At 46.1% G+C, this 16125-nt stretch overlaps 1 protein-coding gene across 1 annotated transcript; it reads right to left on the bottom strand.

Moving 5' to 3' along the window:
• Window positions 1-8398: 8398 nt before the first annotated feature.
• LOC109920832 (vimentin type intermediate filament associated coiled-coil protein) lies at window positions 8399-14793 on the bottom strand. Its single transcript, XM_020520900.2, has 2 exons — window positions 14483-14793; window positions 8399-13129 (listed from the first exon to the last, which is right to left on the bottom strand). The coding sequence occupies exons 1-2, from the start codon at window positions 14671-14673 to the stop codon at window positions 12757-12759; spliced, it is 564 nt and encodes a 187-aa protein (XP_020376489.1). The 5' UTR covers window positions 14674-14793; the 3' UTR covers window positions 8399-12756.
• Window positions 14794-16125: the final 1332 nt, after the last annotated feature.

Here is a 16125-nt window from a genome sequence, read left to right as displayed (position 1 = left end):
CTGCAGTTCCTACTATCTCTGAATGAAAGTACACAGTCAGGTGCAGCAAGCAATTCGGAAGGTAAATGTATATTGGCCTTCATCGCAAGAGGATTTCAGTTTGGAAGTCGGGATGTCTTACTGCAGTTATACAGGGCATTGCTGAGCCCATACCCACAGTACTGCATGCAGTTTTGGTCGCCCAAAAGGATACACTTGCCATAGAGGGAGTGTAGCAAAGGTTCACTTGACTGATACTGGGAGTGGCAGGGCTATCTTACGAGGAGAGATTGGTTCAACTGGGCCTGTATTCACAGGACTTTAGAAGGATAAGAGGTGATTTGATTAAAATGTATAAAATTCTAACACATCTGGCCAGACTAGATGCAGGGAGGTGGATTTCCTTTGTTGACTAGTCTAGAACCAGGAGATAGTCACAGGGTATAGTGTAGGACTGAAATGAGTAAAAATGTCTTCAAAGTGTAGTGAACCTGTGGAATTCTCTGTAGAAAAAAGTTGTAGAAGCCAGGTCACTGAACATATTCGAGACAGATAATTTCTTTTAGATTTTAAAGGCGTCAAGTGGAATGGGGAGATGACAGGAATATGGCATTGAGATAGAGGATCAGTCGTGACCATACTAAATGGCAAAGCAAGAAGGGTCAAATGGCCTACTCCCTTAGTGTCTACGTTTGTGTGTTCAAGTGTCCAAAGGGAGACTCGAACCTACAAGATCTGACTCCAATGCCAGCTATAGTGGAGTTGAGTAATTGTGGGCCAGGTCGAGGGTTTCAGCTGGAAACTCAATGCTGGTGATAATGGAAATTCCCGCATCATTAGAAGCAAAATATTGCAGATGCTGGAAATTTGAAACAAACACAGAAAATACTGGAGAAATGCAGCAGGTCTGGCAGCATCTGTGAAGGGAGAAACAGAGGTAACATTTCAAGTTCAGTGTAACTCTTCTTCAGAGCTTGTGGGTATGAGTGAGTTTTGGCAAACACTCGGCAGGAGATAGAAAGCAACGAAGGTGAACAAGCCAAAAGATTAAAATGGAAATCACGTTGGAGAGAAGAGCAAAATTGAGAAGTGGCAATGAATTCAACACTCAAATAGAAGCAAAATACTGTGGATGCTGGAAATCTAAAACAAACAAGAAAATGCTGGAAAAAACCCAGCAGGTCTGGCAGCATCCATATTATGAAGAAGGGTCACCAAACTCAAAATGCTAACTCTGTTTCTCTCTCCACAGATGCTGCTTGTCCAGCTGAATTCTCCAACATTTTCTGTGCTTGTTCGTGCATTATTACCTCAGTTGTAAAGATTGTCTCCTTTTCAGCTTCACATCTTCTGGAATCTTCCTGCTGTGACCTTCCTGCCTAGGTGAAAAAAAAGGGGGAAGCATAGGAAACTGCGAACATTAGTTATCCACTTTGTCAAATTTATATTGTCCTCCTATCCCATCTCACTGTTGTCACTCAATCTAAGCCTCATGAGAGGTGCAGCCCCCAAACTGACTGCATTTAGATTAATGAGGGATTGAAAGATGCTAAATGTCAGCAAAATGACTCAGCAAGTTTATCACATGTTCAGCCAGGCCAGACACAGCAGTGGTCTCAGCGTCAATCTGTGTTACCATTCAGCCTGTTTTACACAGGCATGTTACCGATGGTCAATGCATTGCCATTCCTTCTAAACTTCAATTCCAAGTTTTATACATTGCACATGTGGATGTGCACAGCAGATGTTAGCAATTAATTTTTTTTGGATTGTTCATGAACTTTCACTTCAATTTGGCAGTACTTGTACATAAAGTGTAAATCATTGAGTGATAGGTAGGCTAAAATATTTGTTTCAATTTATTTGTAAATCAAATTTTTCAAAGAAAGGCTTCCAGGTCTAGAAGGGGGAAAAGCAGATACATGGGGACACCACCACCTGCAAGCTCCCCTTCAAGTCACTCATCAACCTGACTTGGACAATATATCTGCCAGGTCAAAATGCTGGAAGTCCTAAGCTTATGTTATAGTGTGTGACCCTCTAACCCATAGACTGCAGTACTTCAAAAAGGCAGCTCGCCCATGCATTCTCCACAGCAAACAGGACTGGGCAATTAAAGCAAAATACTGCAGATGGTGGAGATCTGAAATAAAAAGAGAAAGTGCTGGACAAACTCAGCAGGTCTGGCAGCTTCAGTGGAGAGTGAAACAGAGAACTGAATTCCAAAGAAGAGCCATTGGACTCGTTGTTTCTATCTTCACTGATGCTGCAAACCCGCTGAGTTTCTCCAGTACTTTCTATTTTGATTTCAGGAGCAATAAGTATTGGCCATTCTCAACAGCATGGACTGTATTGCTGTGTTGCTCAGTTCCTGATGAGGCGAACGAGACACAGACAGACAGTGCAACCCAGCATTAGTTTTCAGTCACTTAGAGACATGACAATGAATGATGGTGCAGGAAACAAGTTCCTTCTCACAGGTCATCACACCAATACTAATTCAAAATAGAACTACAATTCTGAGATTTTCAAGAGGAATTAAGACACAAGGAGCTCTCTGGACAGCTGGAAAGAGTTTGTGCAAACAAAGATTAACAAACAGAAACTGATGAGAAGTTTGTTTCGTTCATTCAACTAGCTCCAAAAGGCATTGAAACCAGCTCCCACAGCAGAACACTTTCACCCATCAATTCTGATCAGACACAAGCTCCTGGAAAATGTCAATCGATTTCTATAACTTGGGAGACTCCTTTTGATGAAGACAGACACTGATGAGAAAATTCATCATTGCCTCCAACAACCCAGCTCAAATTCTGGTCAACTGAGAGACAGAATATGTAAGGACCAGGATCTCAAACCCAATGCTAAGTTCAAGGCTTAATGTTCGGGAGTGATCTCTAGAAGCTTCTGAGACCTGGATGAGAAACAGCAGACACCTCAAAGCATTGGTGCCTTCTCAAGATCCTTCAAATCTAGTACAAGAAAGGCTGCCAAACAGCTGCATCCTCTCCCACATACCCAGATTCGAGGTTCTAGTCAATCAAAACTGGCTCTACTGCACTGTCGTTCATACCTGACACCAGATTCCTCCGGCAACCTCCCTATCCAGAACTCAGTTGCAGATGGACACTCCCAGGGGACCGCAAACTTGTTTTCAGGATGTCTCTAACACATTGCTAAGTAGGTCAAACTTGGCCATTAACACCAAAATGGAGGAGGTTCTTTTGTCAAGAGATTCATCAGGAACATGTAGGTGTGAAACTGAGGTATCAGAGAGCATGCACAAACTTCCATACACCTCAGTTAGCCAGTCCTTCAAGAACACCAAATGTGGCAGAGTCTGCAGATTGCGCATTGGACTCCCCCATCCCACACTTGCAGTCCCCTCTCCCCTGCCTCCTCACAGACCCCTAGCGCTCACCCACACCACTACCACACTCTCAGAGCTACCTCCCTCACCCTCACAGATCCCCACATCTCAGAACCACCTCCTGCCCCCTGACAGGCCCCTCCCCCTCCCCTTCCTGAAGACCTTGACCACTCACAGACCCTGACCCTCCTCCTCCTCAGACCCCCTCACAGACTCCGACCCCTCCTGAAGATGTTCCATTCTCCTCTCCCTCACAGGCCCCTCCAACTCCCCATCATAGGTCCTTCTCTCTCCCTAAGACCTTTGTACTGCCCCCACTCAGGACAGCCCTCCCCTTTACGAGCCTTCTCCCTATCCACACTCATTCTCATTTGACCCCTCTTACTCCACGCTCCCTAACCTGCCTTCTCACAAACTCCACCCCCCTCACAGAACCCATTCCCAAACCACTCACAAAGCCACCCCCTACACAGCCCTTCCCATCCTCCTCAAAGACAACTCTCCCCACCCCCCCCCCCACCAACCATCAGACCCGTCCCCTCACAGACCCCTCTTTCCCATCTTCTCTGGCCCCTCCCCTTCCCTTACACAGACCCCTCTCCCTTTCCAACCCCACTCCCTCACAGACCCATCTCCAAACCCCCACACCATCACATGTCCCTCTCCCACCCTTCATAGGCCCCCCTCTCCATCCCATCCTCTCACTGGCCCCCTTTCACGCTTCCCCTTTGTCCCCTTCCCTTCCCTTCCCGAAGACCCCTCTACCTCCCCATTCCCATTCCCATATAAACTATCCCTCCCTGCCTTACGCTCATAGATCCCCAGCATCCCCTCACAAACCTCTCTCCCAAATCCATCTACCTGCCCTCAAAGACCCCTCTACCGCCACCGACCCCTTCCATCCCCTCACCCTCACACACACCTCTCCCTATCTTTCTCCACCAACCCACACCCTCTCACTCAGACCTTGCTCCCTCACCCTGACCCAAGCACTCCTCTGCCCTCTATTCAATGCAAGGTCACCTCTCCCTCCCAGAACCCATACACCCTCTTCCTGCTCACAAACACCTTTTTCTCCTCATGCCCTCACCCCACCTCATTGTCACCACTCTTTTACCCTCTCCATCTTCAGCCCTGTCCCAGCCATCCCTCTCACAGTTCACTCTCATTCCCCCTCACACTTTCCCTCGCCCTCCCCCTCACAGGCCCCTCTCCCCATCACCTCCTACAGACCCAACTCCTGGGCCCCCTCAGAGCCCATTCCCTCACCCTCACAGTGCACAGTCCCTTTCCCTCACCTGCCTCTTCACAGATCCCTCTCCCTCCCATAAACCACTTTCTCTGCCTACACCTGATTCTGACCTCTGTACCCCTCTGAGACCACCCTCCCTTCCCCCACCTCCTCAAAGACTCCTTCCCCTCACCTACACCTCTCCTTTTCCATCATGTCCCCGCACCCTCTCACCTACGCCCCTCACAAAACCAGCCCCATCAGACCCCTCTACCACTCCTCCATATATCCCTCTCTCTAACCATCTCTGCCACCTCTTTCTCTCCACAGACTCTGAGGCATCTCTCCCTTCCCCCTCACTGAACCGCTCACTCCCTTCTCAAGACAGAGTTCTCTCCCACCCGATCACAGACCTTGATCTCACCTGAATTCTGCCTCACAGACTACCCTTGCTTCCCCTGCCCATTCCACTGCCTCGGGCTCACAGGCCTCTCTTGCCCTCCATTGTCCCTACAGGCATTTGTACCTTTCCCTCAGCGTCCCCTTACATCCCTCCCCTTTACAGACCTCTCTCCCTCCCTTGACCCCTTTCCATTCCCCTCTCTGTCAATGTCGACCCTCCTTAAAGTCCCCTTTCCTTACCCCTCCCCACCAACCTCGCACCCTCATTCCGCTATCCTACTCACAGTCCCCGACCCTTTCCATCACCCTCACAGGTCTCTCTCCTCCTCCCCCTTCATAGATCCCTCTCCTTCCCTGACCCTCTCCCTCCCCATCGTCCTCACAGGTTTCTCTAACCCTCCCCCTCCCCCTCCCAGACAAATATCTGTGTGCCTATCTCTCTCGTTCTCTGCTCAAGAGGAATGTCTCTCACCGTCGGCGCGGCCATGACGCTCCCAGAATGCAGCCGGCGGCGTGTGAGCACGCTTCCGGGTCACAGAGATAGTAGGAACTGCAGATGCTGGAAAATCTGAGATAACAAGGTGTAGAGCTGGATGAACACAGCAGGCCGAGCAGGATGGCTGACGTTTCGGGCGCAGACTTCAGGGTCTAGGCCCGAAACGTCAGCCTTCCGGCTCCTCTGATGCTGCTTGGCCTGCTGTGTTCATCCAGCTCTACACCTTGTTATCCGGGTCACAAGAGTTCATTAGACACTGGCCCCGCCCCCTGACCTAAGGGCAAAGGCCAAAGAGTGACTGGTGGGGTTGGAGAGGAGTCAACGACTGAGGGATTACAACCTCCTCAAAAAAATACACAAGGAAGACATCGGCAGAGATCCCCAGTGGAGGGTTCTCTATGTGGGAGTCCTCCCTCTTTCCTTCGGGGATCTGGGGTGGAGAGTTTTGCACACAACAGTCCCTTGTAACCGCGGATTGTGGTGGTTCAGAGACTCCCAGCCTAACTGCCTGTTTTGTGCCGCTCTGGACCATGTATACATTGGGTGCGGGCGTTTGCACTCTCTTTTTACTTACCCAAAAGGACTTTCTCCTGCTTTTGGTTGTATTTCAGCGCCACGCTCCTGACCTTTGGACACCTGGTGCAGAGGGGAGTGGGCAAATCAGAGGATCTCCTCGTGGGTCTGCTCCTGGGCCTGGCCAGGGAGCGGGCCGTTATGGCCAACTGCATGCCCCTCTTTCGTGACTAAGTCCGTGCCCGTGCCGGAGAAGGAGTACACGGTGTCCACCAATACTGTTGATGTCTTTATGGAGAGCTGGGCACCGCGGGGAGTGGAGTGCTTCATTTCCCCACTCCAATTCTATTTTGATATGATCCCTACCTTCCGTTCACACTTTCTTCCACATAGGCATTGCTCGTCACTGGTTTTTAGCCACATGGGTGTTTTTCCTGGTGGTGGGAATGTTAATAGTTTTCTACACAACTGGTGTTTTCACTGAGTCTGGCATCTACCCACGCAATGTGGGCGCTGGGGAAAAACACTACATGTGTATATTGGGTGTGGGTATTTGCACCCCCTTTTCAGTTAACTAAAAAACCTTCTTTTGCGTTTTTGGCTGCAGTTCAGCCCCACATTCCTGATCTTTGGGCACCTGGTGCAGAAGGGAGCATGCAGGTCCGAAGATCTTCTTGTGAGCCTGGCCAAGTTGGTCATTAAGAGGTCCAGGCAGCAGATCATGGGGGAGGTAATTACGACTGACTGCTTGCCCCTCTTCCGTGGCTATGTTCGAGTCCGGGTGTCCCTGGAGAAGAAGCATGCGGTGTCCACAAATACTCTCGATGCCGTTAGGGAGAGGTTCGCACCTGCGGGGAGTGGTGTGCTGTCACACCACACCACTCCCCCCAACTCTATTTTGATTTGATCCGTACCCTGCCCTGCCCTTCACTGTTTCTTTCACATAGACATTGCCCCTATGGAGCTTTGCTTGTTACTGGTTCACCGGGCGCATGTTTTTACTGGTAGTGGAAATGTCAAACTTAAAAATATAACCAGAAGATCAGACTCTCCTCAGTTCAGACGATTGACTGTAAGCTGGTTGGCCACAGCCAGTGTACATTGCACAAGTAAACAATGGGTGACTTGGTGATGGGATAGCAGCCTCTGTGCAGTTATTTCACATTTTGTCATAAGAAAAACTTGGTCTCACCACAATGAAAACAAAACTCAATTTTTTCCAGAGTGTACTTTTACGTTTACATGCATTTAGTACTGTATTGACCATTAATAGAAATTTTAAATATTAAAATCGCATTGATTTTGCCGAGAATAAGTTTTATTGGTAAATTGTAAAATGAAATATGAAGTTATGATTTAACATTAGTGAGAAGCCTGTAGTTGCATTTCATTGGCAGACATGTCAGTTTTTAGGGTCCCACATAGATGACCTTCATGTCACTGGTTGAGAACCACAGATTTAAAGTATAATCTTGAACTGTCTACTCAGGCATCAGAAAAGGGGTTTGAACCTACTACCATCTGGTTCAAATGTGGCACCAGATTTCAACTGTGACCACTAGCCTATGAGGCTTGAAATCATTTCAACTCCTCTAAGATTCATGAATAGAAAAAGACGTTGACCATGGAGAGGCTACAGGGGAGATTTATTAGAATGGTACCAGAGATGCAGGTCTTCAGTTACATTGAGAAATTGGGGCTACTTTTCTGGCAGCAAAAGAAGCTTTAAAAAGAACAAGAGATGTTACGATCAGAAATTCACTGATCGAGAGGGTGGTGAGTGCAGACTCAATAACTTTAAAAGGGGAATTGGATAGTTACTAGACAAATGCCAGTAGAACTGCTAGAGTGGCTTTTTCCAAAGAACTGGCAGACAACCAGACAATCCTTCTATGCCTATGACCTTGCTGTTGCTATTACCTCCTGCCATTACAGTAGTTTCCTTCAGTTCCTCACTCTGTAGCAATGATGCCTGGCAGGCACATGCTACCACAACAGGTTAGAATAATTAGCTGCCTTTAGCTTCCATTGTTCTTGGTTTATTTGGGATGTTTGTTCTAGGAGTGTATGAATTTAAGAAGGAAGATTGAACATTCTCTGGATCTTTTGAGGAATTCCATTATTGAGCTCTGCACATAGGAAGTCAGATGAAGGCTCCAAAATTCCCACTTTGAATTGCCAGCTATAATCATTACTTCAGCCAGCAACAAAAAAATGTTTCCCTTGTATACAAAGAACAAAGGAAATTACAGCACAGGAACAGGCCCTTCGGCCCTCCAAGCCTGCGCGATCCAGATCTTCTATCTAAACCTGTCACCTATTTTCCAAAGATCTGTAGGCAGGGAGCAGAGGGATACCAGTATAGTATAGTAACAGTATAGTAAACAGATTAAACACAAACTACTTATAAAGTTATTGCACAGTTTTATAAAAGGCACCAATTTATCAGATTTGTGTCTACAAATGCTGATCAGAAACTGCAAATGTGTGAAACATTAACCCTGAGCAACTTGTGGTACATTCACCCAGTAACTTTCAAACAATGAACATCATACCATAGTCCCAAAACCCTTGAAACAAAAGATTACATTGTAAGGGAACATGAACAAGCTAGTACTGGGCATATACCTGTAATCTACAAGCATCTTCAAGATTGCTTTCTCCTCACAACCAAGTGTTATTATTTTCTGTACATACAGACTGGTTTTCTACACGTCCTAACTTGTAAGTGATTTAGTGCATTGTTGCAGTCAGGTAATATACATTGCAGCTATAAAACTAAATCAGCAACTTGAATGTTGAACGAGAAAAGGGCAATGATGCATTGTAACAATCTCCCCAGGGCGAGACCAGTCACCCAACCTCTGAGCTCTATGAACTTAACACATCAGTTCAAAAGTAACTTTGAAAGCTCACTATTGCTTAAACTTAAGTCAAGATGGTCAACTGCCTAGTAACTTCCATCCATGTATTTTGTAACAAATATCCTTAAACTACCATCAGAACTGGAGCAGCAAACTAATAAACAGATTTCCAGCAGATTCACATAATAATGTAATTCCAGCACAATGGACACATGCTTTTCACAAATTATATGAAAATTAGAAACTAGATTTTGATTATGGCTTAGAAGTGAAAACATAAACATTATCTTGAGTGATTATATGGAGATTGGTGTACATAGTGACTACTGATAATTCTTACAGATGTTAGAAAATAATTGCCATCCAGAGAATCTCTCACAAAGTAGATGAGGTGATTCCATAGAGGGAAAAAAAAGCTTAGAGAATGATTTACACAGAGAATAAGGACTATCGCAGTGATTTACACAGAATAATGAATATCAGAGGGATTTGCAGAGAGAATAATGAATCAGTGATTTAGAGAGTAATGAATATTAGCAATCTACACAGAATAATGAATGTCACACTGTTTTACAGAGAACAATGAATGATCTATACAGAATAATGAATAGAATGATCTACAATGAATAATGAATATCAAAGTGATTTATACAGAGAATGATGACTAACAGAGGGAATTATACAGAATAATGAATATCAGAGGGACTGGTACAGAGTAATGGATATCAGCGAGTGGTTACACTGAAAGATGGAGATCAGAAAGTGATTAGATAAGGCAGTGTGGTTATGCAAGGGTGACTCAATAGCGAATGAAATTAGATAGCAATGGATTTTTTTTTTAAAAAACAAAAATTCAAAGTGAGGATTACAAGTTCATCGAGGGGGTTTGCAGAGCACAACAGAAGAGAGTGACTGGTAGAAAAGATTAAGGTCCTCCTCTCCCCTTCAACATTGTAGCTCTGATAGAAGGACTCATCAATCAGTGTCTGATGCCAGCTCTCCTTTATCAGAAATTAGTCACCATCAACAGCATTGGATGTTGAGTGGTCTGGCCTGCAAGACCCCAAACTTCTCCAAGGACGTACAGGAGCCTTCCTCACTGTAGTTATTTGGGATTTATGAGTTGATCAGTCCACAACTGTTCAAACTGAATACAGTTTAAAAAAAAATCAACTATAATTAGAAATTAGTGACAGATTATACGTGTACACACAGCAGACTCTTTCCTGTAATGAGGCTGCTATTGATACCTTCATTTCCCTTTAAAATACAATTGTACTGGTTTGACATTTCTGTTCACAGATGAAGTGCTAGCATAAATAGATGAAATCTCAACTCATGCAATTGAGAACCATGTTAAAACTCAATGTACACCAGATGAGGACCAATTGATGCAATGAAATGAAGGTGCTCTCAGCTAATCAGTAGCGTAGCTCTGGACCCAACAACAACTGAACTCCAAAACTTGCACCAACAATTTGTAATTTTACATCAACCTCAATAACTCACCATGACTCACTGAATGCCCTATAAGGAAGATGACTGCAAGTCCAGCCAGACTTCAGGTTACTGTTGTGCAATCCCAATGGAATAAAGTGCAAAAATTACTATTAGGGACATTTAATTTGCATTTACTCAGTGTGTGGCCAAAAGGCATTTTGTGCAGTCCACAAGCCGGTCCACCATGTTCCTGAACAAAGCCTCCCTGTGACTTGTATTTCCATAGTATCTTTGACAACCAGAGAATGTCCCAACATGCGATACAATCAAAGGAGTACATTTTAAAATGTAGTCACTGTTCTAACACAGGAACTAACACAGGCAGCCAATTCGCACACAAATTTGCAGAAATACTAAAATCACCATTATTGGGTAAAAGTTGAGCAATAAAACATTTGTTGAAAAACATCACTAAAGTATTTGTCTATTCTGTAGACTGAATATTAGAACATCCACTGCTGTACCTCCAGGACAAGTTCACTCATTTATTACCAAATGACCTGTTCAAAGGGTAGACTTGCTCCCAATCACCTTGTTCTCAGGACAGATCTTCTCCTAATTGCCCTCTTCCTATTGCAGAATTGTGCTCCCAGGGCACACCCATTTTTTCCACTGACCATGTCACATCCCCACGACAGTTCAACTGGTTACATACTCTTTAGGGTATTTTGCCTTTAGTCCATGTGCTGAGAGTGTGCCTGCAATGGTCAGAAAACAGCCATCAAGACCTAAAAACCAGTGCTGAAGAAATAATTGGACTGTCCTAATGTTGGACATTGTTCTAGTTTATGGATGTATTTGAAGCAGGGTACAACAGTGTCAGAACTTTATCACAAAACTTCCTCACCCTGTTATTATCGCGTGGTGCACAAGACATCACAGCTGTTTGGGACGGCCCACAGGGACTGTTCTTTGCACATATCCAGTGTCCCCAGTTCTCAATGACTAAATTAGATTGTTAGCGTAGGACCAACTCACTGGTCAGGAATCACTTCCTCGCTCCTCATCATCACAGCTTTACGGGCAGCTCTGTTCACACTACCAAACACGAGAATCGGGGGAACCTCAAGCAAAAAGAGAGGCAGCATTTGACAGCCTGGCTCAAAACTCATGGCGGCAAGAGTGATCTGGACATTTTCTTCTCCTTTTGTTTCTGTTTCGTTAATTTCAGCTCTTGGTTTTTAAATCTAAATTTTTTATTCTAACTACTATATTCTGGGATGGCGCTGGAGACTGGTGACTCTACACGTTTACTGTACTCCTACACTCAGGTACATGTGACAACTAAATCTAATCTAAACAGTTAACTCTAGAGAAAGAACACAGAAGTTTGAATTTTTGAAATTGGGTGCAGCAAGGAATCTAATAGATGGGTTCAAACAGGTATTGAATCCATTACAGCCAGCGTTGCTGAGGCTAATAAGAGGGTGAAGGCAGAATTCAGAAACTGAGGTGGAGAACCCTGAAAATACTCCATCCCAGTGATGATTCCAGTCCCCACATTTGCAGGTCCTGGCTCACACACGGACGGACACAGATTACAAATGTCAGGATAGGTAGCTAGTGTGAATAAACAGAATTTCTGCTCGCATGAAAGCTCTAACAATTCAGACAGCTCTTTAAGTGGGTATATGCTGCTTACCAGGCACAAAGGATAATATTTAAACAACTATGCTGCTAATACCTACATAGAGCAGAGGCTTCTCCAATCTAGGCTGCATTTAAAGTCAGACCCTACAGACAAGAGATCGCACCATAACCACCTCCACTAGCTAAACTCCATTCATAAGCAGTAACTGAATTGCGTACCTTGTAAATGGCCAGGCTCTACACATGAAAATGTCTGTAACAATGTAACTTCTACCCTTCCAGGCACTCAAAACACCTATCTTAAGAACAACCTCAAATTTCATTACAATGATGACATGATTATTTCATTAACTCCAAAGGTTGGGAGACACTGAGAAAGGGAGAAGGCTGGAGGTTCCTCTTTGTTGAACTTACAAGGTCAGTACTTGCCTACTCCTGCCCCCTTCTCAAGTTTTCAGAGAAAAAAATTGATTTAGGTAAACCCAGAGATACCCCAACACCATTGTTAATAACACACTATGATCATTAAGCATCACACACTGTTCTGTTACGTTCAGAGCAAAAAAAAACCTCAGTTTTACGATGGAGGGTGAAAAATGCCAGAATCTTTGGAATAGTGTGTTTGGGATATCCAGAAAAATTGGACCGCACCCTGTTTAGGAATGTTCTGGTTTTCACTTCTTACAGTAAGTGGAGGTTTGATATTCACAGGTGTAGACATGGAGAAGTTCATTTCTGCTGAAACAACAGGCACTTGTGGATTCTTTCTAACATCTCTCAACAGGAGGGTCAAACCTCTTAATGCAGAGCTTTAAACCGTGGTCCCAAAGATTGCATCATCTTGACCAGGTTCCTCCATGTCATCCTCACTAACTGAGAAATTTTGGTCACTGGGACTGGTGTTCATTAATCCATTGGTTCCCAAGAGGGGGGAATGTGCACGGTCATCAAGAAAGGCAGGCTGAGCATCAAGGTTTGGGACGTGGTCACTCTGTGAGCGCTCAGCCTCAGCCATGTATGACAGCAAGTTGTCGAGCAGGGGCCGGCTGCGGGTGATTTTATCCAGCAGCTGACTGCGGTGTCTCAGCTGGGCGATCACGTTGTCTTTCTCCTTCATCACTGTCTGCAGCCTCTGCACTGTCCCTTCGCAATCCTGCAATTTCTCCTGCACGTCCACCATCTCCCTGCAGAACAATGGCAACAGAGACATTTTAGATCAGCTACCAGTCACACTCCAGTCCCTTGTGCATTCTCCCTTTCTACCTTTATTCACCCTTTCCTTCCCTTCCTGTTATAGTGGATATAATTCACTAAAATTTAAGGCTTCATGGCTGGCATACCCCCGCCACACCACCATTACTATCAATTCAGGCGACTAACCCTAGTTCAATAAAGCATCCAGGAGGGCATACCAGAGCAGCAACCAGGCATACCTAAAAATGAGACGTCAACCTGGTGAAGCTAACACTTGGCAGGAATACTTGCATGCCAAACAGCATAAGTGGCAAATATAGACATAATGTTGAGCACCATTTGTGACTCTGAAACGTCCCATGTTCAAATACAGCAAAACCTGGACTATATTCAGGTTTGGACTGATAAGTCACAAGTAACATTCATGCCACACGAGAGACAATCTAGCCACCATACATCACAATACCATCACTGAATTCCCAACATCCTAGGGTTATCATTGACCAGAAACAGAATTGGACTAGCCATATAACCATAGTGGCTACTACAGCAGGTTAAAGGATAGGAATCCTGCAACAAGTAAATCACTTCCCGATTCCCCAAAGCCAATTCACCATCTGGAAAGGCACAAGTCAGGAGTATGATTGAATAGTCTCCACTTACCTGGATGAGTGCAGCTCCAACAATCCTTAAGGAGCTTGACAACATCCAGGACAATGCTCAATAGCAGCAGTATGTAACATCTACAAGATAACACTACAAAAATTCACCAAAGGTCTCGACAGCAACTTCCAAACCCAGGGCCATTACCATCTCAAAGCACAAGAGCAGCAAGATACAAGGGAACACCACCATAGTTGCCCTCCATACAATTCACCATTGTGACTTGGAAATATATCACTATTCCCTCACTGACGCTAGGTCAAAATTCTGGAAATTCCTCAAGAGCATTGTGGCAAGAGTTCAAGGCAGCAATTCACCATCACCTTTTCAAGGGCAACTGGGGGCAGGCAATAGATGTTGGCCAACGACACCGATATCCAATGAGTTAATAAAAAACGTGCAGTGACAGCAGCTAATTGCAGGAAAATCCACATCAGGGAAGTGGGAGACGCTTGAAATGCCATAGGATAAAATGAATGGGTGGATGTTTGATGACCGGTGTGACACGGTGGGCTGACGGTCCTCTCTCCTTACTGCAAAGACTCTGTGACTCTGCCTCTTTCCTCACTAACCCCCGACTTTCCCTCTCCTCATGCACGCCCCCATCACTGAACGGCCTGGCGAGCTGGCGCGCGTTCCTATCCCTCTGGCGCATTCCCGCAGTGGCTTTGCCTGCTGACCGGTCCTTGCGCAGGGTGAGCTCCCGGATCGCGGTCTGCAGCTCGCGGTCTTTGCCCATTAGCCGCTCGGCCTGTTCCCGCACCGTCCGCTCGGCCGCCTCAAGCCGCCGCTCCAGCTCCGTCACCCGGCGATGCACGGCCGCCAAGTGCGCGTTCGCCTCTTTAATCTGCACCGGGCTCAGCACCGACATACTGCGTAGCGGTGACCACGCTCATATACGGAGACTGAGCCCGAATGTACATCAACTTCAGTGTCGCTGCGGCAGCACCGGGCAGGCCCCGAACCGGGCGGACAGCGCGCAGGCGCATTGTGCTGGGACAGGGCAACCAACAAACCGGGCGGACAGCGCGCAGGCGCATTGTGCTGGGACAGGGCAACCAACGAACCGGGCGGACAGCGCGCAGGCGCATTGTGCTGGGACAGGGCCCGGAACCGGGCGGACAGCGCGCAGGCGCATTGTGCTGGGACTGGGCCACCAACGAACTGGGTGGACAGCGCGCAAGCGCATATGCTGGGCCGGCCCCCGCTAAAATGGGCCCCGGCTCACTTAATGCGCTTGCTCTGTAATGGTGGACCCTATGTGGGTCTTCAAGAAAATGGCCTAGAAACAAGTCGGTAGGAGAATGGCTATCGACTCTGATAGGCAGGCGAGAGTTGAAGTGGAATGTAGATATATGACTTGAGGCAGGACCGTTTGATCCGAAACATTAACTCCGATTTTTCTCCACAGATCTGCTGAGCTTTTCCAGCAATTTATGGTTTTGTCTGTGTGTTTTGAGGAACTGGGTAGGCTGTAGTCTAGTGAGACACTCGCATATAAAATTCTGCAGAATCGGGTAAGAATGACATGTGCCTGTGTGCTTCTCGTCACCTCACCTGATGAAGAAGCAGTGCTTCGAAAGCTTGTGATTTCAAATAAACCTGTTGGAGTATACCCTGGTATAACAAGGTGTAGAGCTGGATGAACACAGCAGGCCAAGCAGCATCAGAGGAGCAGGAAAGCTGACGTTTTGGGCCTAGACCCTTTTTCAGAAGTGGGCTGGTGTCGTGTGACTTCTGACATTGTCCACCCCTGTCCAACATCAGCACCTCCAAAACATCACAGATGAGTGAAGTAATAGCTGACGTTGTCACACTGATAGACTCAGGCACATAATCAGCCACTTGCAGGACAGACCAGCAAAGGTAAAGGCACAGTGGTATACAGTTGGGATGGAGTCACCCTGGCAGTCCTCATCATTGACTCCACATGTCATGAAGTCTCATGGCTTTAGGTTAAACATGGGCAAGGAAACCTCCTGCTGATTTCCATGTACTGCCCTCCTTTGGCTGATGAATCAGTATTCCACCATAATGAACAACACATGGAGGAAGCACTGAAGGTGGCAAAGGTGCAGCATCTACTCTGGTTAGGGGATTTCAATGTCAACCACTAAGAATGGCTTGGCAGCAGAACTACTGATTGAGATGGTTACGTCCTAAAGGACATTGTTGTTTGATTGGGTCTGCAGCAGGTGGTGACGGAAAAAAAGGGGAAAAACATATTTGACCTCGGCCTCACCTATTACCTCACCTTGCCTGCCATTGATGCGTCCGTGACAGTGTTAGTAAGAGTGACCACCTCACAGTCCTTGTGCAGACA

This window comes from Rhincodon typus, chromosome 29 (genome assembly GCF_021869965.1).
Source record: "Rhincodon typus isolate 14 chromosome 29, sRhiTyp1.1, whole genome shotgun sequence".
NCBI lineage: Eukaryota > Metazoa > Chordata > Chondrichthyes > Orectolobiformes > Rhincodontidae > Rhincodon > Rhincodon typus.
The sequence above is the reverse complement of the archived record's forward strand: the minus strand, read 5'-3'. Positions and strand labels throughout refer to the sequence as shown.